We start from the raw sequence: 27,830 nt of genomic DNA on the forward strand, positions 1-27,830 counted from the left end.
ACTGCCCTGGCTGGCGGTTGCCACTGACATTTTCGAGTGGCGAGGCAAACACTTCCTGGTACTTGTCGACTCCTACTCCAACTGGTTCGAGGTTGACCAGCTGCATTCCCTGACCTCTTCGGCCGTTGTCGATAAGCTGCGCCGCCATTTCTCTACCTTTGGCACCCCGGCCAGCCTGCAGTCGGACAACGGCAGCCAATTCACAAGCTCCGAGTTTAGGGTTTTCGCAACCAGCTGGAACTTCCGCCATTTCACCAGCAGCCCTGAGTACCCGCAAAGCAACGGTCTGGCCGAGCGCGCCGTTCGCAGTGCAAAGAACTTACTGGAACAATGTAGTTTGTCCAACTCTGACTTATTTCTAGCCCTCCTCAACCTTCGCAACATATCCCGTGAACCTGCCATGGGCTCCCCTGCTCAGGTCTCGCACTACCAGACCTCCGATCCCGGTGGCCCAGCGCTCACTCATCCCCTCTGTCCTCAAGCCCGCTGCTGTTCAGGAGCGCATTGCCTTTAAGCGCGATGTCCAGAAACGTTCCCATGACAAGTCCTGCCGCCCCCCTGCCGCGCCTTTTCCCCGGTCAAGTTGTCCGCATGCAGACCTCCACCGGTCACTCCCGCCTCGCTACCATAGTCGCCTCTGCTGGGTCGCCTCGATCCTATCACATCGACCATGCAGGAACCATCTACCGCCGGTCCCGCCAACATCTGCGGCTTGTCAACGAGCCGCGACCACCACCAGCAGATCCTTTTGCTCCCCCGCTGCAATTTCACCCTCCAGGCGATGCTCGGCCCATCGCTCCTCGCATGCCACGGTCTCTACCCTCCCAGCTCTATCCGTCCGATCCCCCTCCGGTTCACCCTCCTTCGCCTGCCCGCGCGCAGTCCACTGCGAGCCCCGCATCCTCTCATGCCCTTCTGCCCTTGTCTTCTCCGTCCCCTCCCGGCTCCCCTGTTCCAGTTCGGCCGTCTGCACCTGTTGCCGTACTGCCTCCACTTGTTCCTGCAGGGAGGGGAGATGGCGAGATGCGAACCCGGTCGGGACGTGTTGTCAAACCGCCTGTCCGCTATGGCGATTTTGCTTAACTATTTCTAGCGCATGAGACGTGGTCGCCCTGTCACTACTTTGTTTGTCTTTCATTTCCAAGGGGAAAGATGTAGATGATATATGCATGTGACCCTTAATATAGTTACCTCATCACTACTAACCACTCCCCATATCACAAGTATAATTACAACCTCCCCACCCACATATCTCTCTCTAGTTTCCGTGACAGACCACGTACAGCTAGTGCTCTCTGTAATGCCACAGTATGAATAAAAGAAGTAAAGTCACAGTGTGTTGAAAACACTTCTTTACACTCCAGCACCATGTCTCTCTCTGTAGTACCTTTGGTTCAGACCGACGATCTGTCTACACAAGGACTACAGGCTATATGGGAACTGGGTCTCCCTATCCACGCTACTAGTTACATCTTCGAAAAATTCTATAAGATTCGTCAGACATGATTTACCTTTTGTAAATCCATGCTGACTTTGTCCAATGATTTCACCACTTTCCAAATGTGCTGCTATCCCATCTTTAATAACTGACTCTAGCAGTTTCCCCACTACCGATGTTAGACTAACTGGTCTGTAATTCCCCGTTTTCTCTCTCCCTCCCTTCTTAAAAAGTGGGGTTACGTTTGCTACCCGCCAATCCTCAGGAAACTACTCCAGAACTAAAGAGTTTTGAAAGATTATTACTAATGCATCCACTATTTCTGGAGCTACTTCCTTAAGTACTCTGGGATGCAGCCTACTGGCCCTGGGGATTTATACGGCCTTTAATCCATTTAATTTACCCAACACCACTTCCCTGGCCTTAACCTGGATTTCACTCAATTCCTCCAACTCCTTTGACCCGCGAGTCCCCTGCTATTTCCGGCAGATTATTTATGTCTTCCTTAGTGAAGACGGAACAAAGTAGTTATTCAATTGGTCCGCCAATTCCTTGTTCCCCATGATCAACTCACCTGTTTCTGACTGCAAGGGACCTACATTTGTTTTAAACTAATCTCTTTCTTTTCACATATCTATAAAAACTTTTGCAGTCAGTTTTTATGTTCCCTGCCGTTTTCTTTCATAATCTATTTTTCCTTTCCTAATTAAGCCTTTGTCCTCCTCTGCTGGTCTCTGAATTTCTCCCAGTCCTCCGGTATGCTGCTTTTTCTGGCTAATTTGTACGCATCCTCCTTCGCTTTGATACTATCCCTGATTTCCCTTGTTATCCACGGATGCACTACCTTCCCTGATTTATTCTTTTGCCAAACTGGGATGAACAATTTTGTAGTTCATCCATGCCAGTCTTTAAATGTCTTCCATTGCATATCCACCGTCAACCCTTTAAGAATTAATTGCCAGTCAAATCTTGGCCAATTCACGTCTCATACCCTCAAAGTTACCTTTCTTTAAGTTCAGAACCATTGTTTCTGAATTAACAATGTCACTCTCCATCCTAAATGAGAACTCAACCATATTATGGTCACTCTTGCCCAAGGGGGCACGTACAACAAGACTGCTAACTAACCCTTCCTCATTACTCAATACCTAGTCTAAAATAGCCTGCTCGCTCGTTGGTTCCTCTACATGTTGATTTAGATAACTATCCCGCATACATTCCAAAAAATCCTCTTCCTCAGCACCCCTGCCAATTTGATTCACCCAATCCATATGTAGATTGAAGTCACCCATTATAACGGTTTTTGCCTTTGTCGCACGCATTTCTAATTTCCTGTTTGATACCATCTCCAACTTCACTACTACTGTTAGGTGGCCTGTACACAACACCCACCAGCGTTTTCTGCCCCTTAGTGTTTCGCAGCTCTACCCATACCGATTCCACATCCTGCAAACTAATGTCCTTCCTTTCCATTGCGTTAATCTCTTCTCTAATCAGCAACGCTACCCCACCTCCTTTTCCTTTCTCTCTATCCCTCCTGAATATTGAATATCCCTGGATGTTCAGCTCCCAGCCTTGGTCACCCTGGAGCCATGTCTCCGTGATCCCAACTATATCATAGTCATTAATAGCTATCTGCACATTCAACTCATCCACCTTATTACGAATGCTCCTTGCATTGAGACACAAAGCCTTCAGGCTTGTTTTTACAACACTCTTACCCCTTATACAATTTTGTTGAAAGTGGCCCTTTTTGATTTTTGCCCTGGATGTTCCGGCCTGCCACTTTTACTTTTCACCTTGCTACCTATTGCTTCTACCCTCATTTTACACCCCTCTGTCTCTACGCTCACACATTTAAGAAACCCTTTCCCTTTAACTCCATCCTCCACTAGCCCATTCGACACCCCACCCCCCTTATTCAGTTTAAAACCACCCGTGTAGCAGTGGCAAACCTGCCTGCCAGAATGCTGGTCCCACACCTGTTAAGATGCAATCCATCCCTTTTGTACAGTTCCCCCTTACCCCAAAACAGATCCCAGTGATCTAAGAATCTAAATCCCTGCCCCGTGCACCAGTTCCTCAGCCACACGTTCAGGTCCCGTATCTCCCTGTTCCTGCTCTCGCCAGCACGAGGAACTGGAAGCAAACCGGAGATAACAACCCTGGAGTTCCTGCTTTTCAGCATTTTTCCGAGCTCTCTAAAGTCACGCTGCAGAATATTCATCCCCTTCTTTCCGACATCGTTTGTGCCGACATGCACTACCACTTCCGGATGTTCACCTTCGCCCTTGAGGATTTTCTGCACTCTGTCCGTGACATCCTGGATCCTGGCACCAGGAAGGCAGCACACCATCCTCGCATCCCGTCTGTTGCCGCAGAAACCCCTGTCCGTACCTCTCACAATGGAGTCTCCTACTACAATGGCGTTGCCTGCCTTAGGCCTTTTTGGTTTCGGCTCAACAGCCCTATTCGCATCACAAGCCAGTCAGCCGCCCAGTGTAAACACCTCTTCTGTCCCGACAGCTTCTAAGTGGGTGAACCTGTTCACAAGAGGTACAACACCCGGGGACGTTTGCATTCCATGCTTCCCTCCCGTTCTCCCTGTCTCCCACCTTCTCTCTTCCAGTACCTTAGGTGTAACAATCGTACTGTAGGACTTGTCGAGGAACGACTCCGTTTCTCGGACGAACCGGAGGTCATCCACTTGCTTCTCTAGTTCCCCAACACGGCCCTTCAGGAGCTCTACCTGGATGCACTTTTCGCATTTGTAGCAGCCAGAGGCACCAGCGGTGTCCTTGACCTCCCACATACTGCAAGCATCACACTGAATCAGCTTGCCTGACATCTCCTTCTTTCGTCTCTCCCTCTGCAGTAGTTTTGCGTAGTCTCCTCTCCTCAGCCTCCTCGCCGAAGACTCTCGAGCCAAAGACTCACACTTTTCTCACAGGGCACTTCCCTCACAAGGCCGCTCACTCACTGCCGCTCGCTAAGAGCAGTCTTGCTTAAATTGACTGATAAATTGCCTGATTTACCAATTTACAAACCAAATTCCTCAGTTTTCAACTGTTTTCCCGGCACTGACTCACTTCTCTCCTCCCACTTGGGCTAGAGCCAATCAGCCGTATCTCTTGCTAATCTCCTGCTGCTGTTGTTGCTCCCAAAGCTAGAGCAGTTCTGAGTCAAGTCTGCCTGTCCTTGACCTGTACTTAAACTGTTTTCACTTCTCTCCTCCCACTTGGGCTAGAGCCAATCAGTCGTATCTCTTGCTGAACTCCTGCTGCTGTTGTTGCTCCCAAAGCTACAGCAGTTCTGAGTCAAGTCTGCCTGTCCTTGACCTGTACTTAAACTGTTTTCACTTCTCTCCTCCCACTTGGGCTAGAGCCAATCAGTCGTATCTCTTGCTAATCTCTTGCTGCTGTTGTTGCTCCCAAAGCTACAGCAGTTCTGAGTCAAGTCTGCCTGTCCTTGACCTGTACTTAAACTGTTTTCACTTCTCTCCTCCCACTTGGGCTAGAGCCAATCAGTCGTATCTCTTGCTGACCTCCTGCTGCTGTTGTTGCTCCCAAAGCTACAGCAGTTCTGAGTCAAGTCTGCCTGTCCTTGACCTGTACTTAAACTGTTTTCCACTTCTCTCCTCCCACTTGGGCTAGAGCCAATCAGTCGTATCTCTTGCTAACTCCTGCTGCTGTTGTTGCTCCCAAAACTACAGCAGTTCTGAGTAATCTATGAGTATTCTGAAGCATTTGGAAGAATGGAAGAAAATCTCACCAAAATGTATACAATTACAACAAGTTGGATGCAGTCAGATGTTTTCTATGCCTGAGGAGGCTAGAAACAAGGGTCAAATAAGGGGTAATTCATTTAGGAATGGGCCATCGATAAATATCTTTACATAAAGGATGGTGAATTTGTGGAATTTATAATTTCATAGGGTTGTACAAGCTCAGTCATCGTGTTCAATCAAAAAAAAAGAGGTAATTTGTACAAAGATACAATTGTACAAAATGGGTTTGATGTAGAAGATCAGCCATGATCTTGATGAATGATGGGACATTCTCAAATGGTCTTTCCCTGCTCCTGATTGTGAACACTCTTTCTGTAACTTGATTTGAACTTTAGACCAAAAGTGACAATACCAAATATAATAATAATAATAATAAATTTTATTTGCGGGCGCCTTTCAAAGTCTCAAGGACACCTTACAGAAATTAACAAAAAGAGAAAAAACATATAGTCGGAGTAAAATAAATAATAAGGACATCACCAATACACAAATTAAAGACAGAAATCGCTCCAAAGACAAAAAACACAATGTGAAGAGAGAGCAGCGGCAGCTAAAGCGCGCCAGCGTCCACTCTCCCTTCCGACAGCCATCTTGGACACAGACTAACATATTAACTTACACACAAAAAAATCATCCCCCCACAATGGTTACCACTGTGGGGGAAGGCACAATGTCCAGTCCCCATCCCCAGTTCTCCCAAAGTCAGGCTTATTGAGGCCACCGCTATTGCCTCTACGGAGGCCTGATGTTCCTGGCCGTTCTGGCCGGGTGGTGTTGCCCCGGCGTCGGGAGAGTTCTTTCAGCGGCTGGGCCACCTGGAACGGCCGCTTCCTAGCTGGGGACCGCGGCTTCCGAAGCCGACAAGGCCGCGCCGGGTTGGTGCTCCCAGACTCCCGGTGTTAGAGTCGGCGCCGCCCGCTCCGCTCCACAGACCCGCAGCCCGGAGGTGTTGATCTCGGCGGTCACAGCTCACCGGAGCTCCAGCGCGTCGATCCCGCGCGGCGACCCAGGCAAGGCATCGCCCGCTCCGCTCCGTGATAGCGCTCCAGCGCTGTGCCGCCACCGAAGCCGAGGTGCTGGGCAGTCCCCGCCAGGAAACGACGCTCCACGCCCGCTGGTAGGCCACGAGGACGGGTCGACGGGGCAGCCCGGAGAAAAAGCTGCCTCACCGACCAGGTAGGGACCTAGAAGTATAATTACCCCCTACCCCCCACATTAAAAAGTCCATTTCTCCAACAGACGAAGCACAGGACTTACTCAAAACTTCCCAAAAAAAAGTGAATTAAACGGACGGCTGCTGGTTAGCAGCCGTTCCCCAAGATGGCTCCTCCTCCGCATGGGTTCATGTATATTATTTGCCTCAATCCCTTTTCCCTGCTATCGGGGAGTATAGTTTCATAGAGTATAGAGAATATGCAAACATAAACAAGATGTCTCCCTTTTCTATTGGCAACAGAAAGGCAAGGAGTGACTTTAATATTATGAAAGGTGAGAAAAAACTTTTTCACCCATAGAGTTGTGAATTTGTGGAATTCCCTGCCACAGAGGGTGGTGAAGGCCAAATCACTGGATGGATTTAAGAGAGTTAGATAGAGCTCTAGGGGCTTGTGGAATCAAGGGATATGGGGAGAAGGCAGGCATGGGTTATTGATTGGGGACGATCAGCCATGATCACAATGAATGGCGGTGCGGGCTCAAAGGGCCAAATGGCCTCCTCCTGCACCTATTTTCTATGTTTCTATGAAAGTTTTTGATGTAGACATAGAAAGTATTTGCACATATATGCAGAATTAGAGGACATTACAAGATTGTAACCAGAAAACTGATTCAGAACAAGTTTATTAACTCAGAGAATGGTGAAACTCTATACTCCCCGATAGCAGGGAAAAGGGATTGAGGCAAATAATATACATGAACCCAGGGGGGGAGACACACAAGCGACCAGGGAAGCATTGAGTAAGTCATATGAGGAAAGCCAAATACTGGCAATAACAGAAGATAGATGCAAAAAGCTGGAGTAACTCAGTGGGTCAGGCAGCATCTCTGGAGAAATGGAATAGGTGATATATCAGGTTATGAGCCTTCCTCAGACAATTCTCCAGGTTGAGTTAAATGGTTTGCTATTGCGCTGCATATTAATTCATTAATATTCCATGTGATTCCATGCAAGAAATCGTGCCTTGATTTGGAAATAGAAAATGTATCCAATATATTTCTAAAAAGTGAAGCAATATTATATTTATTCATCTCTTTGTGCTTGGCTGCAAGCAATAGAATAACAAGTTTAAAGTAATGTCTTGGCACAACAAATCAGATAAAAAATTTAGATTGTTATCGTCATTACTCAGAACTATTATTTATATGGGGGCAGGATATTTATATTAAAGTTAAAACCCTGCACCAACGCCAAAGGAATTATATGCCACCGTCATCAAAAATTGTGTGGTAACACATTGGCATTGAAGCGTTAATAAAACTTCCACGCTATGAAAGATACACCAACACAATCTACCTCAGAGAAAATGATGCAGGTGCGACGAGTGATCAAACAAACTTCAGAGTAACAGTTGCAAAAACAAATAATTGCTTTGGTATGTAAATATATTCCATGGAATTTTAATCCAAGGAGTGATGATACAGAGAAAAATAATGCTGACAACAAAAGCCAGATATTATACCTGTGTGATTACCATAAACGAGATTTAGAGGCAGTTAAAAGCATTTTGAATAAAAGTGTTTGATGTCATAAATTCCAAGGAAACATAGGCTGATTTACAGGAGAATACAAAAGTGGGGGGGGGGAAGAAAATGCCAAAAAACAATCTCGAATGCCACTACACCCGTCCTCACATATGGGGCCCAAAATTTTTGACAATATTCCAAATATGTCTTCAGCAGTGCCTGATAAAGCCTCAGCATCACAACCTTGCTTTTATATTCTACTTCACTTGAAATGAATGCTCAGATTGCATTTGCCTTCCTTATCTACAAATTAACCTTTTGGGAATCCTGCACCAGCGCTCCAAAGTCCCTTTGCACCTCTGATTTCCGAATCGTCCCCCAATTTAGAAAGTAGTCTACATCTTTATTCCTTCTTGTATGACCGTACACTTTGTTACGCTGTATTCCGTTTACAACTTCTTTGTCCACTTTTCCTAACCATTTTCATAACCTAATCTTTCTGCAGACTCCCTGCTTCAACACTATCTGCCCCTCCATCTATCTTTGTATCACCTGCAAACCTGGCCACAAATTCCCTCATCCAGATCACGAACACATAACGTGAAAAGTAGCGAACCCAACAACGATCCCTGCAGAACACCACTAGCAGCCAACCAGAAAAGCGCCCCTTTATTCCTACTTTTTGCCTTCTGCCAGTCAGCCAATCTACTATCCATGCTAGTACCTTGCCTCCAATACTATGAGATCTTATCTTGTTTTGCAGCCTCATGTTTGGCCTTCTGAAAATCCAAGTAAACAACATCACCTTTGTTCTGCAATTACCTCAAAAAACTCCCAACAGGTTTGTCAGGTAAGATCTTCATTTAACAAAAAACTTGCTTTCTTTATCCTATTTTGTCATGTGCTTCCAAGTACCCCCAAACCTCATTCCTAATAATGGAATTTACCCAGCGCAGAAGTCAGACTAACTGCTGTATAATTTATTTTCTTTTGCCACACTCCCTTCTTAAACAGCAGAGTTACATTTGCGATTTTCCAGTCCTCCGAAACCATTCATGACTAGCAATTCTTGAAAGATCACTTCCAATGCCTCCACAATCTCAACAGCTGCCTCTTTTGGAACCCTGGGGTGTGGCCCAACTGGTCCAAGTGACTTATCCACTTTCAGGCCTTCCAACTTCTCAAGCACTTTCTGCTCAGTAATAATGACTGCACTCACTTCAGCCCCGACTCCCTTGAATTTCTGGTACATTGCTGGTGTCTTCCAATGTGAAGACTGACTCAAAAAAAATGTATTCAGTTAATCCGCCATTTCTTTGTTCCTCATTACTACTTCTCCAGTGTTGTTTTCCAGTGGTTCTGTATCCTAAACCTTTGCCGATGAGGTTGGCTGCTCCATTCACTTGAACTTGGGAAGTTTAGATGCAGATCAATTTTGCTAATACCAAGTCATATGGGTGATCCAGAACACAAACCTCGCAGACCTTCTGGAAGCATTTCAGATAGAAAAGTAGCCAAGGATCCAGATATCACTTGCTACTTTATGTCCCACCCCTTCTCCTCACCTCCTTCTATCAGCACATGACTAGTTTGTCCATGGAGGCTACTGAACATATAAACTAGCATCAGTTGGTGAGCTACATTACTTTTCTATTTCTATACGTACTTTTCTACCTACTTTAACATAAATGCTTCCAGATGGTCTAAGAGGTTTGTGCTCTGGATCACCCATATGACTTAGTATTAGCGAAATAGATCTTCTGTATTCGGACATGGCTAATTCAGGGAATGGAGCAGCTGACCTTATCAGCAAAGATTCAGGATGAGGAACTGACTCGATTCCTCTTTTTCACAGACTCTATTGATAAAGACTTACCTATTTTCCCTCTCATAAATTTCCTTGGAGCCACATCGAAGATGCTCAATTTCCTGATCGGTTTTTACTCTAATGTGTTCCAATTCACGTCGAAGTTTGTCCTCATATTCATTTTTGTAATGGTCCCTTTAAAATAAATTTCAAACACGTTAATATTGATCACATCAAAGGAAACATAAAATATCTTATTTTACAAATCTATGACATGATCAATTAGGAATCTTACAACTAACAGTTTAATTCACTTGTGTGAAATCCATTTCAAAATTTATTTCAAGGATGCTTCCAAAATTTAAACTACTGCATCATTTAAATTTATCAAATAGAATTACAGTTATTAACTTCAGTAACATCAATTCCACATTTCACGATCTACCAAGAACTCTTTCCTCTGGCTCTCTCTTGATCTGTTATCTTTAATTGCTGATGTGACAACCACCTCTCAATTATTCCACTGTATTGTGTACTACACTGCACTCTGTGACCTACCTCCTTCTGAACGTGCAGCAGTCTGCTCATTAAGGGTAATCTTGACATTGCTGTTAAACCTGCAATGTGACAATGGCAGTGCTGCTGCTGTTTGATAAACGTGACTTCCACCTCACATAAGCTGAATTCCTTATAACTTTCTCCAGATCATTATCATACCACTGAAGATGAGACCATTATCTACCAAAAAGCCAATGACGTCTTTGTGATCTTCCTTTCATACACCCTTGTGTCATAGTTCAACCCCCTTCTACCTCCTACCTATCAGCAAGTATCAGTCTGAAACGGGTCCCGACCCAAAAGGTCACTCATCCACGTTCTCCAGGGATGCGGCCTGACCCGCTGAGTTATGCCAAAACTGTTTTTTTTTGTAAAACAGCATCTGCAGTTCCTTGTTTCAACAAGTAGGTAGAAAATATTCTACAGTGTAACTGTTGGTGCTGTGAAGGCTGCAGCATAGTTAACTGCACCTAATTTCTATGTAACACAACAGAATGACACGTTATCCCACTGGTAGACACAAAATGTTGGAGTAACTCAGCGGGTCAGGCAGCATCTCTGGAGAGAAGGTATGGGTGACGTTTCGGGTCGAGACGTCTCGACCCGAAACATCACCCATTCTTTCTCTCCAGAAATGCTGCCTGACCCGCTAAGTTTCTCCAGCATTTTGTCTACCTTCGATTTAAACCAGCTTCTGCAGTTCTTTCTTACACATGTTATCCCACTGGAACATTAATGATGCTGAGGGCAAATGACAGGGGAGACGCTGGTTGGTGTTTCCTCAGGGTGAAATTTTTAGCACAAAGGAGGATAGTTTTGGAATAAAGGTCCAATTAGTTTAGAAATCTGATTTTTTGTAAAATATACAAAGTCCGTATCAACAGCATCAGAGATCAGTTGTAACCCTTCAGATTTCAGTACTTCAGACGATTGTAGATGTTCACTCAAAGTACATTCAAGGCTGCAATCAATTGATTTCTGGATACAAAAGGGGATCAGAGAAATGGCAATCAGGCAAAAAAGTAGAATTGGAGGATCCACTATGTTTTTGGATGATGGAAAAGCTGCATTCCTATTTGCATTTTTTTTAAACAAATATTCAACATTAAAAAACACTTGGTTCAGCAAAATTATTTCCATAATAAGGAACAAAAACATTATCCCAGTGATGATGTAACATAGCATAGAACTGGAATCTAGTAATAACAAACTTACAGCAACCTCACTTCTGTTTCATCAGATCATCAATGCCAGATTGCACAAGACAAATTAAGGAGATGAGCATCGATGGGATCTGATGTATGTGAGGTTAAGACAAAACCACATACCTTGAAATCACATATTTTTCATACATTTCTTCTCTAGCTCGCTTTGCCTCCTCAAGATGAGTTTGGAGGCGTTCTATACGATCTTCTTCATGAGCGCACCGAACGTTTAGTTCCATATTTTGGCGATTCAAGTATTCTTTGTCTTTTTGCAGCAAGCTAATAGACTGCTGCATTGCTGCTACCTAAGTAGAACACAGATAATTACGTTTTATTATAGGTCACTGAATTTTAAGTGCATTATTTGGTTCTGGGAATAGTTACCACGGCTCCGATAAATCCAGAGGTATCATACTTTTCAATAACTAGACTTAAATTTTGAGTTCCACAAGTATTTCAAATTCTACAAGTATTTAGTCATAACATTTATCATTAAAATTAGCATTGTAGGTACTCCATTCTTAACCATAGGTAGAATTGTGAAATGCGCTTTCTTATCACTTAAGCTAGTATTGTGGTTCTTTCAGTGCCATAGTCCAGCGCCATTTCCACATTACTAGTTCTCTTGATAGTACAAATCAAATGATAATTTTACTTTTGAATTACATCACACGCTGCTCACTAGTTATAGATATCTTGTTTATGTTTGATCATCAATAACTATATTTGACTATAACCCAGAAAGTTTGAAATTTAGAAAACCAGTTTAAGAATATATGCTTAGTTTCTCCAGCATTTTGTCTACCTTAAGAATATATTAACTTGTTCTTCCCAAAACTTCTCAATTCCAAACTAACCAAATCCTCCAATATTTACAAATTTCAGAGGTTAAGCATTATTTTTTAATTTACCGAAATTGCAATTTTTAGATAATATTTATTACTTGTATACATAGAAACATAGAAAATAGGTGCAGGAGAAGGCCATTCGGACCTTCGAGCCAGCACTGACATTCAATATGATCATGGCTGATCATCCAACTTGGTATCCTGTACCTGCCTTCTCGCCATATCTCCAGATCCCTTTAACCACAAAGGCCACATCTAACTCCCTCTTAAATATAGCCAATGAACTGGCCTCAACTACCTTCTGTGGCAGAGAATTCCACAGATTCACCACTCTCTGTGTAAAAAATGTTTTTCTCATTTCGGTCCTAAAATACTTCCCCCTTATCCTTAAACTGTGACCCCTTTCTTCATATGAAAGTTCTGACATCCCAGGAATCAGTCTGGTGATCCGTCTCTGTACTCCCTCCATGGCAAGAATGTCTTTCCTCAAATTAGGAGACCAAAACTGTACGCAATACTCCAGGTGTGGTCTCACCAAGACCCTGTACAACTGCAGTAGAACTTCCCTGCTCTTATACTCAAATCCTTTTGCTATGAATGCTAACATACCATTCGCTTTCTTCACTGCCTGCTGCACCTGCATGCCTACTTTCAATGACTGGTGTGCCATGACACCCAGGTCTCGTTGCATCTTCCCTTTTCCTAATCGGCCACCATTCAGATAATAGTCTACTTTCCTGTTTTTGCCACCAAAGTGGATAACCTCACATTCATCCACATTATACTGCATCTGCCATGCATTCGCCCACTCACCCAACCTATCCAAGTCACCTTGCAGCCTCCTAGCATCCTCCTCACAGCTAACACTGCCCCCCAGCTTCGTGTCATCCGCAAACTTGGAGATGTTGCATTCAAATCCCTCATCCAGATCATTAATATATATTGTAAATAGCTGGGGTCCCAGCACTGAGCCTTGCGGTACCCCACTAGTCACTGGCTGCTATTCTGAAAATGACCCGTTTACTCCTACTTTGCTTCCTGTCTGCCAGCCAGTTCTCTATCCACATCAATACTGACCCCCAATACCGTGTGCTTTAAGTTTGCATAATCTCTTATGTGGGACCTTGTCGAAAGCCTTCTGAAAGTCCAGTATAACACATCCACTGGTTCTCCCTTATCCACTCTACTAGTTACATCCTCGAAAAATTCTATAAGATTCGTCAGACATGATTTACCTTTCATAAATCCATGCTGACTTTGTCCAATGAATTCACCACTTTCCAAATGTGCTGCTTTCCCATCTTTAATAACTGACTTTAGCATTTTCCCCACTATCGATGTTGACTAACTGGTCTGTAATTCCCCGTTTTCTCTCTCCCTCCGTTTTTAAAAAGTGGGGTTACATTAGCTACCCTCCAATCCTCAGGAACTACTCCAGAATCTAAAGAGTTTTGAAAAATTATCACTAATGCATCCACTATTTCTGGGGCTACTTCCTTAAGTACTCTGGGATGCAACTTATCTGGCCCTGGGGATTTATCGGCCTTTAATCCATTCAATTTACCTAACACCACTTCCTGGCTAACCTGGATTTCACTCAGTTCCTCCATCTCATTTGACCCCCGGTCCCCTGCTATTTCCGGCAGATTATATACTTTCTCTTATCCGCTTATCATTTTCTTTTTCGATATCTTCCCTAAAAGCAAGCATCAACCTACTTCCAATGACAAATCGGCAATTTTGGTGAAGCTAGAGTAAAGCAATTACCTAGTTGATTAACAACAATTAATTATTTGTTGTTAAATTGCAGGTACATTATTTTGTTCATGTTGGTTGAGAGTGTTGTCCAGGACACCCACCACCCACACATTTTTGCACAGTACTATATGGCCTTCCATATCAATGCTGCACCAATCATCAATCTAGATTACAGTTGAAGACTTAAAAACAAATATGGTTAAATAGCTGTTGTTAGCAGACTAACATCCATCCAGTGGCTGTAATTATTGACAAAGAGACACATTTTGAAAGCTGTCATTTATATTCAAAAATGAAACAAATTTGAAATTCAGTCAAATGACTATGAAAACCCATATTGTTCAAGTCTTTAGGGAAGGAAATCTTACCTTCCTATTTGTGACTTCAGGCCACCAAAGTGATAGACTAAAACACCCCTGAAATGGATAAGCAAGCCTCATAATTTAAGTACAGAGGCGAGTAATAAATATCGGTTCAGCAACATCCAAATTCTGTTAATGGGATATAGTTTGAACACTCCATTATAATGTTATTCAAATAATCGTAAGAGCAGCACCTCTTTGGATAAATCATTTTTCTCCTTGGTTTGTGCTTTGTGTGTGATTTCAAGTAATTCCAGTCTTTTCCTGAGCTCTGAAGCCTCCTTGTCAAACGCATCTCTCTCTCTGAAACAAAACTCATGAAATAAGATAGGCACGTTATGGGTCTGCCATGTCAAGTTAGAAGCAGCTCAAATATATTTTTGTCCAAAAAACTTATGATAATGAATAACTGCATTTTAAAATCTTAATCTTTATATTTATTGCAAACTTTGTGTAGATCTCAGTACAATTGCATGTTGTTACTGTTGCCAATGTTACTCTATCAACCCGAGCTTACTGATAGATTTTCTTAATAGATTTAACTGCAAAATACAATGTCCACATATTATAATTCCAAGTTTGCACATACTGTTATCATTCCTGTTGATCATTGTTTCTGAAAGCTTTGACAGCCATCAGAGACATTGATTTTTGACTCTTGATGTACAGTAATTCAAGAGAACCAAATGAAGCGTTTAAGCTACTTAGCAGCTAATCACCTGCTGTGTATATATACAGATAGGTGTGTGGCTGTTCACAAGGAAGTATATGCTTGATTCCCAACGCTTTGTAATATTCTAGAAGTCTTCTGTATAGCACACATTAGGTAAATGTTGTAATTTAGACATCACACCTCAGCAAATCCATCAACTCACCATGTGCAATGCTATTTGGGAATTACTCACATACATGCCTTCCTTTTTATTATATGCACCTGTTATTGGGAACATTTTGCATGCCTTTCTATTTTGATTAGGCGACGGTTTAAGTTTTAAATTATATAACGTGTCAGGTATGTAAATTAAGGATAACACCGACCTTAAGTTTCTGTCCTCATTAGCCATTGTAACAATGTAGGATTATGCTCATAGTGCTACCTGCTTTATTTGTCTGGGTCAAAGTTGAATCTGATCTTAATTGTTTTCATATTTTGAGAAGCAATGCAAAAATCATGATAATAACTATAATTAAATATGGGCAGACTTACTGCTTTACTCGATCATAATGTTCCCTCTTATAGTCCGATTGCTGAATAAGTTGCTTGTTATCTGCTAGTTCCAATACAAGGCGCTGACAACGGACTTCAAGATCAGAGCGAGTTTTCCTTTCAGATTCATAGCTCTAAAGATTTTACACGTGGAAAAGATGAGTAATAAATAATTAGCTTTTCAACACCTATGGAAGGGAGGCAGTCCATGCCCGCATACTGCAAGACTTAGATAGCTTGTACACATTGGGTTGATAAATGGCAAGTGACATTCACACTGCGAGTGAAACAGGCAATGATTATCTTCTATAAGAGAGCCTAACCATTCACCTATCATCTTCAAAATCATTACCATTTCTAAGTGGCTCACAATCAACAATCTGAGACTACCATAGACTACAAACACAGGTGGGCAGGTCTCAAAAATATTTGGCTATAGATGGTCTATTTAGCTGTTTTGGCAGTTACAAACAAATGGAAGTGAATAAGAGCAAGGAAACCCAGGAAAGTAAATGATGGATATAATGCCTATATTTCATCAGAAATCTAACCTGTTAAATGACAGGTAAGCTCGCACAATTACCCTGTGTAAGGAGGTGAGAATTATCATAATTATTACAAGACATTTCATGCTGATTAACTTCAAAATCTTAGCAAAATTGCATTTCTCAGGGTTTTTTCATTTTTAAACTGACAATAGCAAAAGGATGTCAATAAATTCCTAATTTGCTAATGAAAGAAATGGATGCATGTGGGAAACTGAACCAAGCCGACTGTGAAAAATAAAATTGTTGTCACCATTTACTTTTCTTAAAATAACGTTTAAAGGAAATATTTTCTATGAGCCAAATGAGCATAGAACAAGACCTTACTGCAATTGTTCTTTTATAAACCATTAGCTAAAATTCCTTTGGCCATTGTAAAAAGTTTGTCAAGAAGAAAATTCCACACATCTTTTCACTTCTCATATGCCAAGATATTCGTCAACCAGCAATTTGCTCCTATATATGCTTCCTAAATGAACATCTGGATAAAAATGATTCTCAATTTGCAGGACAATTTGATAGGCAGGTAAATATTAAACCAAAATGTTCAAGGTCTTTAGCTGTTAAAATGAATAACATTGCCTGTAAGCATTTGGCTCTCTGATTTTAAATGTTGGATATAATTATTTTTTTAAGTAACAATGATTACCTTTATTAAATATAAGTAACTGTAGCATATAACCCAACAATCTATTAATATTTCTATAAATATTTAAAAATAATTGACAACAGTTATACAACTGGGTTCTGAACACCATTAATGTCAATGTGAGAAAATTTTCAATTGAGAGATCACTTGGTGGATCCGATTTAGGATGGTAAAAGTGGTATGTTTGGAAGAAGAGAATATGCAGAGAACAAAATGTGCTCTGACAATCAATGCACACCAAAATGTGACAAATTAGTTTTTAAACAGCTAGTTATCACATGCATGGGGCAAAACAAAACTTTAAAAAAGTTTTGTTAAGTGCAATTTATTGTTTAAATAGTAGTGAGGTAAACAGTGCAAAGCTGTGCAGTTAATAAATAACTCACTAAAAGATTATTTTGAATAAATCCACTTGGCATGACAGAACAGCAAATAGCTAAAACAAGACACACAAAATGTCAATCCATCCTAGATTCTTGCAATTTTATCTTAGAATCTGCACAAATTACCAACCTCTATCAAGCTATCCAGCTGATTTTTCTGAGAGTTGCTCTCTTCCCAAAGACTAGTTTTCTTCTGTCGCAGCTCCTCAATATCTTCTCTCAATGGATGGACCACTTCATAAAATCTTATCTAGAAACACAAAACAATGATAAATGATTATAAACAAAATTCTCTTTATTCATTTGGCTTAAGTGCTATAATTTACAAATGCAGGCACAAAAGAAACATACTGGTGGAACTCACCGGGTCAGGCAGCAACTGTGTTGGCATAGGGATGGTCCATGGTTTGGGTCGAGGCCCTGCATCAGGACCTTGACACAAAACATTGACCATCCTCCTGCCTCGACAAATGCTTGGAGAAATGATATCAACAGAAATTATAGCGTGGTGAGAATTTTGACTTCCATGTTTGCTTGAGCAGGAACCAACATAAGTCAGCAAACAGCTGGTTGAATGTAACTTGTTGTAAATTAGGCCATGGGCAGCAGAGTTTTAGATGGCTGCAAATTGTAGAGAGTAATGAGGGAGGCTTCCAAGCAGTGTATCAAAACAGTCAAATCTAAAAGCAATACAAGTGTTTAAAGCTTTCACCAGCACATGGGCGGGAATGATATTGGACGATGTTATGGAGTTAAAAATAGGCTTGTAGGCACATAGCGACAAGCAAGATATGCGGTTATGAAAAGTCCGGTTCAGTTTCAGAAAGTTGGTAGAGGAATTAAGCAGGTGGCTGGGGAAGGGGATTTATGGAGGGGATTTATTCTTTCCAACAGATCCCAGTAAATTTCTGCTCTTCCACTACAGGATGCAAGATAAGCATTCTTGCAAACAGTGTTCTCAGTGTACATGGAAACTGTTGCTGTGTTTTCAGATCACATTGCTGCTGAGCAGCATGTAGACAAGGAATACAAATGGTCAAGTATAGATCCTCAGATGATACTAGAGGTTTTGACGAGTGGAGAAAAGTAACTGCAGGCGTATCACTGCCTATCACTGAACTCAAGGTCATCAGCAGTAAGTGAGGGGAGCATGGGCTGATGGAGTAGTGGAAATGGGATTGGATAGAAATGATAACTTAAATAGGAACCTACTTGGAAAAATATGAAGCTCCAATAGCACCAAAACATCTCCAACTATTGTCCGGCTATGCAATCCAAACCCAGTTGGAAAGGTGCCTGGTTTGAATCAGATACATGCTGTGTTAAAAATGTGTTAGGTAGGTTTAGCAGTGCAGTCCCAGCTTGTGTTCAGTACGTTATCCGGATCAGGATAATGTGTTTAAATATAATCACATCTTTCTTCTGTCCATGATCATAACAAACAGTTTTCCTACTTTTCTGACAAAGCATCGAGATGCAGTTAGATCAGGTGCTATGAAGAATGTTACAAGTATATAGCCCTGCATTGGTTTTCAAGTTTATATCCACGCAGACCTCCAGCTTTATCTCTTTAATTCAAACCTGCTTCAGTGTGCAAGGTACTGGCCTCTATTTGGAGAACTACTCTATGCACATGATGACAGAACATGTATTTGACATCAATTAAAATCACTTCTTTGCCTGGCATGCTCAGACGAAACATTTACTTTAGAAAAAGGCACATTAGAGCACAAATTAATTACAATCAGTCTTTCATTAACATTCCAACATGTAAAGCAAAAAACAATGGACCCACATAGTGGAAGATCTAGACCAGTGCTTCTTAAACTGGTGAATGGGCGAATTAAATTATTTTGGGGTAAATGAAACTAGAGGGGTGAATGACAATTTATTCAGATATTTATATATTTTTTATATACTTAAAAAAGGCATTGTCATTAAAGTGGTTAATAAGCTCTTATTGGTTTTAATGGAGGTTGAGCTGGAAATTTGATGGTTTTTTTCTCTCTACCTATGGTTTTCTAATTTCAAAGTAGTAGGATATTTCCCACATTTACTGTAATATAACCTTTTAGGGAAGACCAGACGAGCTAGTGGGATCATAAATTTATAAATGGCAACACTGGAGGATCGCCGTAGGCAACTGTTGAACTGTAACTTTACTTTGTGTAGCAATTTAGCTACCAAAGTTGATATTTGGTGGTATTCTGAGCCTTCGTCGGGGAGAGTTATAGAAAGTTATATTAGTTGGATACTAACATATTAAATCACATACCTGTACCTCCATGATTTTTTGAGCTAGTTTTCCAAAAAAAAAAACTGCAATAATCAAAGCCCGAAAGGGTAGGATGGGGCTGAAGTCCAGTGTTTAGACATTGGATTTTTTTAAATCATTCTAATAGAATGATTTTCCAACTCCAGTGGTATTTACATTTCTTTATTTTTCACTCCTAGTTTTCTTTACATATTTTCATGATGTTCATAACGTTAAACAAAATAAACACTTACGAAATGAGTTAATTTATGTTTTTGCTCATGTGACAAAATAAATTATATATAAAATTATACACAAAGGAGAATAAGACGAAAATTACCAAAAAACATAAGAACATTTAGTCGAGGGTGAATTAAATTTTGTGATAAAGACTCAAGCGTGAATGACACTGAAATAGTTTAAGAAGCACTGATCTAGACCACTAACATTGAATGCACAATGGCACCATCTGGTGAGGAAAATATATCATAGCAGACCCAGAGGTACAATGGAGAGCAAGCAGGGTTGTTGGTATGAATTATTGAATATCAAGCTCTATGCTTAATTGGAACTAATCCAAGCATGATTAAAATGTATTTACTATTGATGGTCTTTGTGTTCCTATTGCAATTTTACAAGCTCTCTTTGCTCTTCAAATGACCCGACTTGAAATGATTTGCAAAACACAAAATAGAAATTCACTAATGTTCCTAGGAGTTCCAGAAGAAGCTGCAGTCGGGCAGCATAACAACAGAAAGAACAGGGTCATGGAAATTTACAAACTGGAAGCCATTACACCATCGTGTCTGATGCAACCAATTATTTGCAATCAAAATTAGAAACATAGAAAATAGGTGCAGGAGGAGGCCATTCGACTCTTCGAGCCAGCACCGCCATTCATCGTGATCATGGCTGATCATCCCCAATCAATAACCCATGCCTGTCTTCTCCCCATAGCCCTTGATTCCACTAGCCCCTGGAGCTCTATCTAACTCTCTCTTAAATCCATCCAGTGACGGCCTCCACTGCCCTCTGTGGCAGGGAATTCCATAAATTCACAACTCTCTGGGTGAAAAAGTGTTTTCCCACCTCAGTCTTAAATGGCTTCCCCTTTATTCTAAGACTGTGGCCCCTGGTTCTGGACTCACCCAACATTGGGAACATGTTTCCTGCATCTAGCTTGTCCAGTCCTTTTATAATTTTATATGTTTCTATAAGATTCCCCCTCATCCTTCCAAACTCCAGTGAATACGCCTAGTCTTTTCAATCTTTCCTCATATGACAGTCCCGCCATCTCAGGGGTCAATCTCGTGAACATACGCTGTACTGCCTCAATCACAAGGATGTCCTTCCTCAAATTAGGAAACCAAAACTGTACACAATACTCCAGATGCGGTCTCACCAGAGCCCTATACAACTGCAGAAAAATTCAATCTTTAATTTTTCCACCTATGTTGACTGGAATCCATTTACACTGTTACATTAATAGGCAGTTAAATATTTTCTTTACAGTGATGACCTTACAATGCAGTGCATTCCAGTTGTACTTACGGATACGTATTCTGGGATGGAAAGCTGGTCTTCAGGTCTAACCTTTAGTTCCGCGTACTGGTCTTGTGTCAGGTCTAGATCTCGTAAACTGCGGCGAATGTCACCTGCTCGTTCCTGCAGCTGCAGGTTTGTCTGTTCAAGATGTTTCTGCCTTTCTAAAATAGTCTCCATTTCCTGCTTTCTTAGATCTTGGCGTCTTCTGCTCCATAAAAAAATATATTTATTAGCATAGACTTCCCTATTTATATAAATAAATATACAGTTTGTTCTTGAAGATAAGTAGGTAACATTAACACTGATGGAATTAAATGGATTTGGTTATCAAATGGAACACTTCAAAATTGCATATTTCTTGCAAACATAGTTCTGATTTACATCGCTTCCGTTCAGTTGTTTTTAGTTTTTTTAGTTTAATTTATTATTGTCACAGAGGTAGCGAAATGCTTTTTGTTATGCGCAATCCTACCAGCAAAAGGACTATGCATGTTTACAATCAAGCCGTTCAATAAACAAAAACAGTAGAACGGGACACATGATATAAGGATGAAATGTGTCCTCATTCACACTAATTTACAAAAACGAATTCACAAGGTGCAGGACAGAATGCAACAGGGGATCCTTTTCCCCTGTGGCTATCAAACTGTACAACTCACCCCCCTTCTGTCATGGGGTAGACTGACACCCCTCCCCATCCCAATTTTGCACATCCCCAATTCTGGACTTTCTACTCGTCACTTTAATTTAATGTTTCATGTATCTTGTGCTTTATAATTGTTGGCAGATTAATTTCCCTCCTGGGATAAATAAAGTTCTATAGTTTCTATCATCTGTGCTGTACAAACCTGTGACTGCTAAGTTAACAGGTGAGCAAGGAGGAGCAAGACGTGGAGGTCATAGCCTCAGAATTAAAGGACTTTCTTTTAGGAAGGAGATGAGGAGAAATTTATTTAGTCAGAGAGTGATGAATCTGGGGAATTCTTTGCCACAGATGCTGTGGAAGCCAAGTCAGTGGATATTTTTCAAAGCAGAGATAGATAGTCTTGATTAGTATGGGTGTCAGAGGTTATGGGGAGAAGGCAGGAGAATGGGGTTAGGAGGGAGAGATAGATCAGCCATGATTGAATGGCGGAGTAGACTTGATGGGCCGAATGGCCTAATTCTACTCCTATTCCTTATGACCTTAAAGTGATTTTCAACATTTCATTATACGTTTGGAATGTTCTTTTATTATACCAGAGATTATATCAGAATGGACTGCAAGTTTAAAATTTTGTTCACCAGTTAGAACAGCAAACTTTGAACCACATCATCTCGCGTGCGTGCAAACTCACCTGGCATCATCCTGTTGAACTTTCAGTTGGTTTTCCAAACGGACCTGCAGCAATTTCTTCTGGTGAAGAGAATCATTCAGTCTTTCCTCTAAATCCTCTATCTATATCACAAAGAAACAGTAAAAAAGATGAGGGTTTGTGGATGAGGAGTTGAGAATTGGGCTGGTGAGAGTTGAATGTGGATGGTTTGAAGTAAATGTTTCTCTGTAAAATTTTTAAAAGTCTAATCTGTATAAAATAAGGTTTACAACTGTAAAATGCATCCTGGTCATTGCGGCCAAATATTGACAGCTTTGTCCATTTTTTTGAAGGAGACTGCTCATATGCAACTGCTCCCAAGAATGAAAGAAAGATCTGAACATATACATGTCTCCTTGCTCCTGCTGGGATTCCTTCCGTGTATCATGCTGGGTATCCTGTCATTACAATCAATTCACACAAAAAAATGATTTCCAACATGACAATTACATAATATAAATATTTTTTTTAGTCTGACAAATATTATTAGAATAGACTGCACGAGCCAGCCTGGAATTTAGGAAGAAAAAGTATTTAAATTCTTCATAATTTATTTGCAATTTCATACATTTTTATTCTTAGAATTGTTGTAATAATTGTGAATGTTAAAGAATTACTGAAGACAATCTTCACACTATTAAAAAGCCTCCCATCTGTGACAGCAGCCTCTTCTGGGGACAAGGTTTCAATGGTATGCCTAGAGAGACCCATTTATTATTGAAGTTGCATTGTCCTTCCCTGTGCAGGAGGGCTGCAGGTTCTGCTTTCCCCAAGCCAGCTAAGTCCTAGCAAGCATTGGCTGCAAGCATTTCCAGCATTCTTTATTTTTTATTCAGAGTACCAGCATCTGCAGCTTTCTGATTTCCATTTCCATTCAAACAACTTAAACAATCCAAAGTCATGAACATCCTGATTAATAAACAAAAACTTACTTTTGTGAGATATTCTACTTTCAGGTTGTCAATAACCAAATTCTTTTGGGACAACTCTATCTTCAACAGCTGTAAGTTGTGAAGAAGCTCCTTCCTCTCGATGAGCTGCTTGGTGACTTTGGTAGAAGCTTCCCTCTCTTCTGATGAAGATACATCATCTGTCGGCACAGTTGTTTCTAAACTGATGTCCTCAGACTCAAAGGAGCTGGAAACATGGGCCTTATTATCATCTTTACACTTCTTTCGAGACATGGTCTTCCTTTGGATGACTTATAGAACGAAGATGCTGGAATCTAAATATGAAACAAAGAATTTTGACCTGCCCTTTCTCAAAACTTAGATTCAGTCAAATCAATCGAATCCTCTTTATTGCCCAGAAATTTAAGTACAAACAAGGCACATAGGTTTAAAGAAAGCAGCAATTTGTAAAGGAAATTAACAACTAAAATAATCAATAATAAATTCACATAATTTATTACTAAACTTTCAAGAGTTTTAGACGACGGAAGTATCTATCCTTTAATATGTTAATTCATTGACACAACATGACCAACATTTTTGCCCATTACTGCAGGAAGTATTTTCGTGAAGAGATAACGACTGTGTAGTGAAAGAAATAACATAGTGCAAGGAGCAACATAGTTTCTAACTTGATGGCAGAGTGATCTGTGTTATTTTTCCAAGTCAGGATAGCGTGTGTGGATATTAGTTTGCACATGTACACACTGCCTTTATCCTTCGAGGTTGTGTATCCAACAAGATTTGGGTTATTTTTGAAAACTTGGTGTGTTGCTACAGAGTACAATCCAACAGCGACAGGGGAATTAATGTTTCATTTGATGTGTGATTTGTCAGACACGTACACTGCTTTTTCCTGTATAGTGGTGTCAAACTGTTCACCGTTGTTGGTGGTACACCCTCCGACAAGTGAATGGTATTCCAACACACTCCTATTCAGCCTTGAAGTTGGGAGAGGAGCACCGTTGAAGAAACGGCAGCTGAAAAATTGCAACAAAACAATTACTTGCCTTCTCTTGTCGCACCAGCATTTATATGCCTGGCAAATGTAAACTTCTGTTCTTTGGTTACAAACAAGATGCTTATAATTAATGATTTGATGATGGTTAATGCCAAAGAATGGCTGACAAATACTCGTTCATTGCTTGGCACTGGTGTGACAGAAATATCATCACAAGCCGATACTTTAATACCAGACAAAGTAGTATAGCTTTTGTGCAGTTTCAATTTCAAATACGACATTGGATCACGTTGGTATAGCTGATGGAGCTCTTCACAGCTTGTGCGACCCGGATTTAATCCTGACCTTTGGTGCTGTTTCTGTGGGGTTTACACGTTTTCCCCTGGATCCTGTATTTCCCCCCACATACCAAAATTTACTCAGGCGTGCATGTCGTAGAGGACTCACCGACCAGTGCAGCTCCAAAGGAATGCAATCAATTCTACACCAGCACTTCTGAAAATAAATCCAATTCCCTGACTAAATTGATTTTAAATAGAGGAAAAATTATCTTGCATAGAGGAAAAAAAGGCATAATGGTTTCTGGCAAAATAAATAAAATGTAGCAGTGTTTGAAGACGGGAACCAATCCTGAGATATCACCTATTCATGTTCTCCAGAAATGCTGCCAGCCCCACTGAATTGCTTCAGCACTTTGTGTCTTATCATGCAGAATGTTGTCGGCACAGACAGTAGATTAGTCGTGAAGCAAACACAATTTTTTATGCTTCTGATTTCTCTTCACTAATGGCAGCTATACCTTTAGCTGCCTGGGGAGTAAGCAATAGAACATAAGAAACAGGAGTAAGTCAGTAAGCTCCTCATACCTACTCCATCATTCAATAGGATTGTATCCGATCGGTTAATGGAAAACCACCATTCTGTATTAACGAATATCACATGTCCTTTCAGTTTCAAGTCTAAAATCATCTTTCTTCCTGTTTCTACCTCTGTCCATCTAATGAAAAACCTTAATAAAACCCACTTAATTGTCCATGATTTTGGTCATCTATCCTTATAGTTGATATAGCCTCAAAATCTACCTCCAGATACCATATGCAGGGCTCGAAATTAACAGTTGCCCGGGTGCCAATGACCACCCAAAGTGCCGCCGGGCAACCTAAACACCGAGTTGTTTTGCCCGGCTTGGCACTGCAGTTACTGGTTTATACCGTAGACACAAAAAATTGGAGTAACTCAGCGGGTCAGGCAGCATCTCTGGAGAAAAGGAATGTGACGTTTTGTGTCGGCGACGGCTGTATTGCGGGGCAAAGATATTAGGTGCGAAGGGTCGAAGCAAATGACGGGTCCCTAACAGCGGCAGCAGCTCCATCTCCTACTCCTCCCGCACCCTGCTCGCCCTGATAGCGGCCGCTGCCTGTCACTCTGCCCACGGCACTTTTAAAACAAACCATCTCGCACGCTGAGACCGGGAGGAGGGAGGGACGGGAAGGCCTCTTTCCGGCGTCTGAAGCAGCTGCACCAAAGATCCTATAGCTATAGGATCTTTGAGCTGCATCGCTCGGCCCGCACCCCCCCCCCCCCCCCCCCCCCCCCCCCGACCCTATTGTGCTGGAAATGTCTTCAAAGCGAACATTGACTATGTTTGATAACGGAATGAAATCAAATGTTTTAATTCCCGATGTTATTATTTGTTTTAGTCCATAAAGATGGGATTAATTAAATTGTGAACACGTGAAACATTAAAACTGCAGTGTTCGATTGTCACTGCTATCATTGACACTGCTATCATTGAATTCATTTTAACGGCAAATCAATGCTCTTAATATGGAGTATCAGTACTGTAGTTATTTAATGAGCAACATTCACAACTATATGTTGGATTTATCCAGGTTTTACTTCTACAGTCGGTCATATACATCACAAATTTGGTCAGGAGATATTTCAGTTGAAATTTTAACGTTAATTCTGAAGTGGGAATGATGGAAACAGCGTTTATCAATAATTTTTTTTTAATCTGGTGCATACAAACTGGGTATCTTCATTGCTGTTCACAACACATACATCTAATCGGAATGTCTGGTAATGTGGCGTTTTGACACCTTTAAACATATTACTAAAAGAACATTTGCTGCAGTTATGTCCTTTGGCCATCTCTTGTCAGTTAGTGTAATGTTTAACCTGTCAGATGGGTATAGTCGGTTTTAACTGCTATTATCATAAAATACGTTTAGAAATTTCCTTGCAACCTGTATATTTTGTTATGGATAAATTATGTGGGAAGCGAGAGTGTTCCTGTACCAATAGCAATAATGACCCATGCTATGGCCATGTCATGGTAATTTTCGGTCCTTCACAGAAAACATGCTTGCATCAATCTGTAGTGTGCATGGTTACGCTGAATAATCCAACCACATCTTTGTTTGGTAGTGGAAAGAACTAACAGAAATTGCATTTATAATTTTGCTGCATGTCATTGTGGTATATATCATGTCTTGATTGGTGAATATGTTTAGTTTGTGACTTTATTTGAAGCAGAAATAATATGTGAACGCTTCATTGAGCATAATTCCGACTGGTAACTACGTACTTCGTCCGAGCACATTATCGCACGCGTCATGCAAACCATCTTAAATGACCGCCTAAACTGTCATTTGGCAACCTAAAAAGCTGCCAAGGTTGCCTGGCTGGCAACAGGGATAAAAAGTTAAGTGAGAGCCCTGATATGTTATTATTCTACTTGTTTTCTCATTATGTTTTTTTTGTCTCAATGTCTTGTTTTTTTTTTCTCCAGCTTCTTTTTCTTTACATTGTCTTGTGCAATTTGTCTAAAATATGTATGATTTGTTCTTGTGCTTATGCCTGTGTCCATGCGCCTGGAAACTGATGCAAGCAAGATATCCATTGTGGTTGAATCTCAATGAAACATAGAAAATAGGTGCAGGTGTAGGCCATTCGGCACTTCTAGCCGGCACCACCATTCAATACGATCATAGCTGATCATCCAAAATTAGTTCCCCGTTCCTGCTTTCTTCCCATATCCCTTGTTTCCATAAGCCCAAAGAGCTATATCTAACTCTTGAAAACATCCAGTGAATTGGCCGGCACAATCTCACCATACTTGTGCATATGGCACAGGCAGGTGGGACTAGTGTAACTGGGGCATGTTGGCCGCTGTGGGCAAGTTGCGCCGAAGGGCCTGTTTCCACACTGTATCAGTCTATGAGGGTCTCGATCCAAAATGTCACCCATTCCTTCTCTCCAGAGAAGCTGCCTGTCCCGCTGAGTTAAGGGCCTGTCCCACTTAGGAGTCATTTGCGCGTCACGCAAAAATTATGTTGCATAAATTACGCGCAAATGACGCCCAAGTGGGGCAGGCCCTATGGCCCGCCAGCATTTTATCTTAGTTTACACCATCTCGGTGTATACCAACATTTGTAATCCCTTCCTACACAATTTAACAAAACTGTTTGCCTTCTCCCTCTTTCCAAGCTGAGACATTTCTCCCACAATTCATTCGCCTTCATTGGTTTGTA

The 27,830-nt window shown here is 41.2% G+C and overlaps 1 protein-coding gene across 1 annotated transcript in view; it reads right to left on the minus strand.

Moving 5' to 3' along the window:
* The window catches only part of pibf1 (progesterone immunomodulatory binding factor 1), a 105,698-nt gene that overhangs the window by 77,155 nt on the left and 713 nt on the right, over positions 1-27,830 (minus strand). The window contains 9 exon segments of the mRNA XM_033023027.1: positions 9,086-9,168; positions 9,765-9,909; positions 11,601-11,782; positions 14,640-14,748; positions 15,653-15,786; positions 17,360-17,479; positions 21,035-21,233; positions 22,366-22,466; positions 23,316-23,608. Coding sequence (XP_032878918.1) covers positions 9,086-9,168; positions 9,765-9,909; positions 11,601-11,782; positions 14,640-14,748; positions 15,653-15,786; positions 17,360-17,479; positions 21,035-21,233; positions 22,366-22,466; positions 23,316-23,567 — 1,325 coding nt within the window. The 5' untranslated portion in view covers positions 23,568-23,608.

The sequence above is a fragment of the Amblyraja radiata genome, chromosome 6, assembly GCF_010909765.2.
Source record: "Amblyraja radiata isolate CabotCenter1 chromosome 6, sAmbRad1.1.pri, whole genome shotgun sequence".
In the NCBI taxonomy this organism is placed as follows: Eukaryota; Metazoa; Chordata; class Chondrichthyes; order Rajiformes; family Rajidae; genus Amblyraja; species Amblyraja radiata.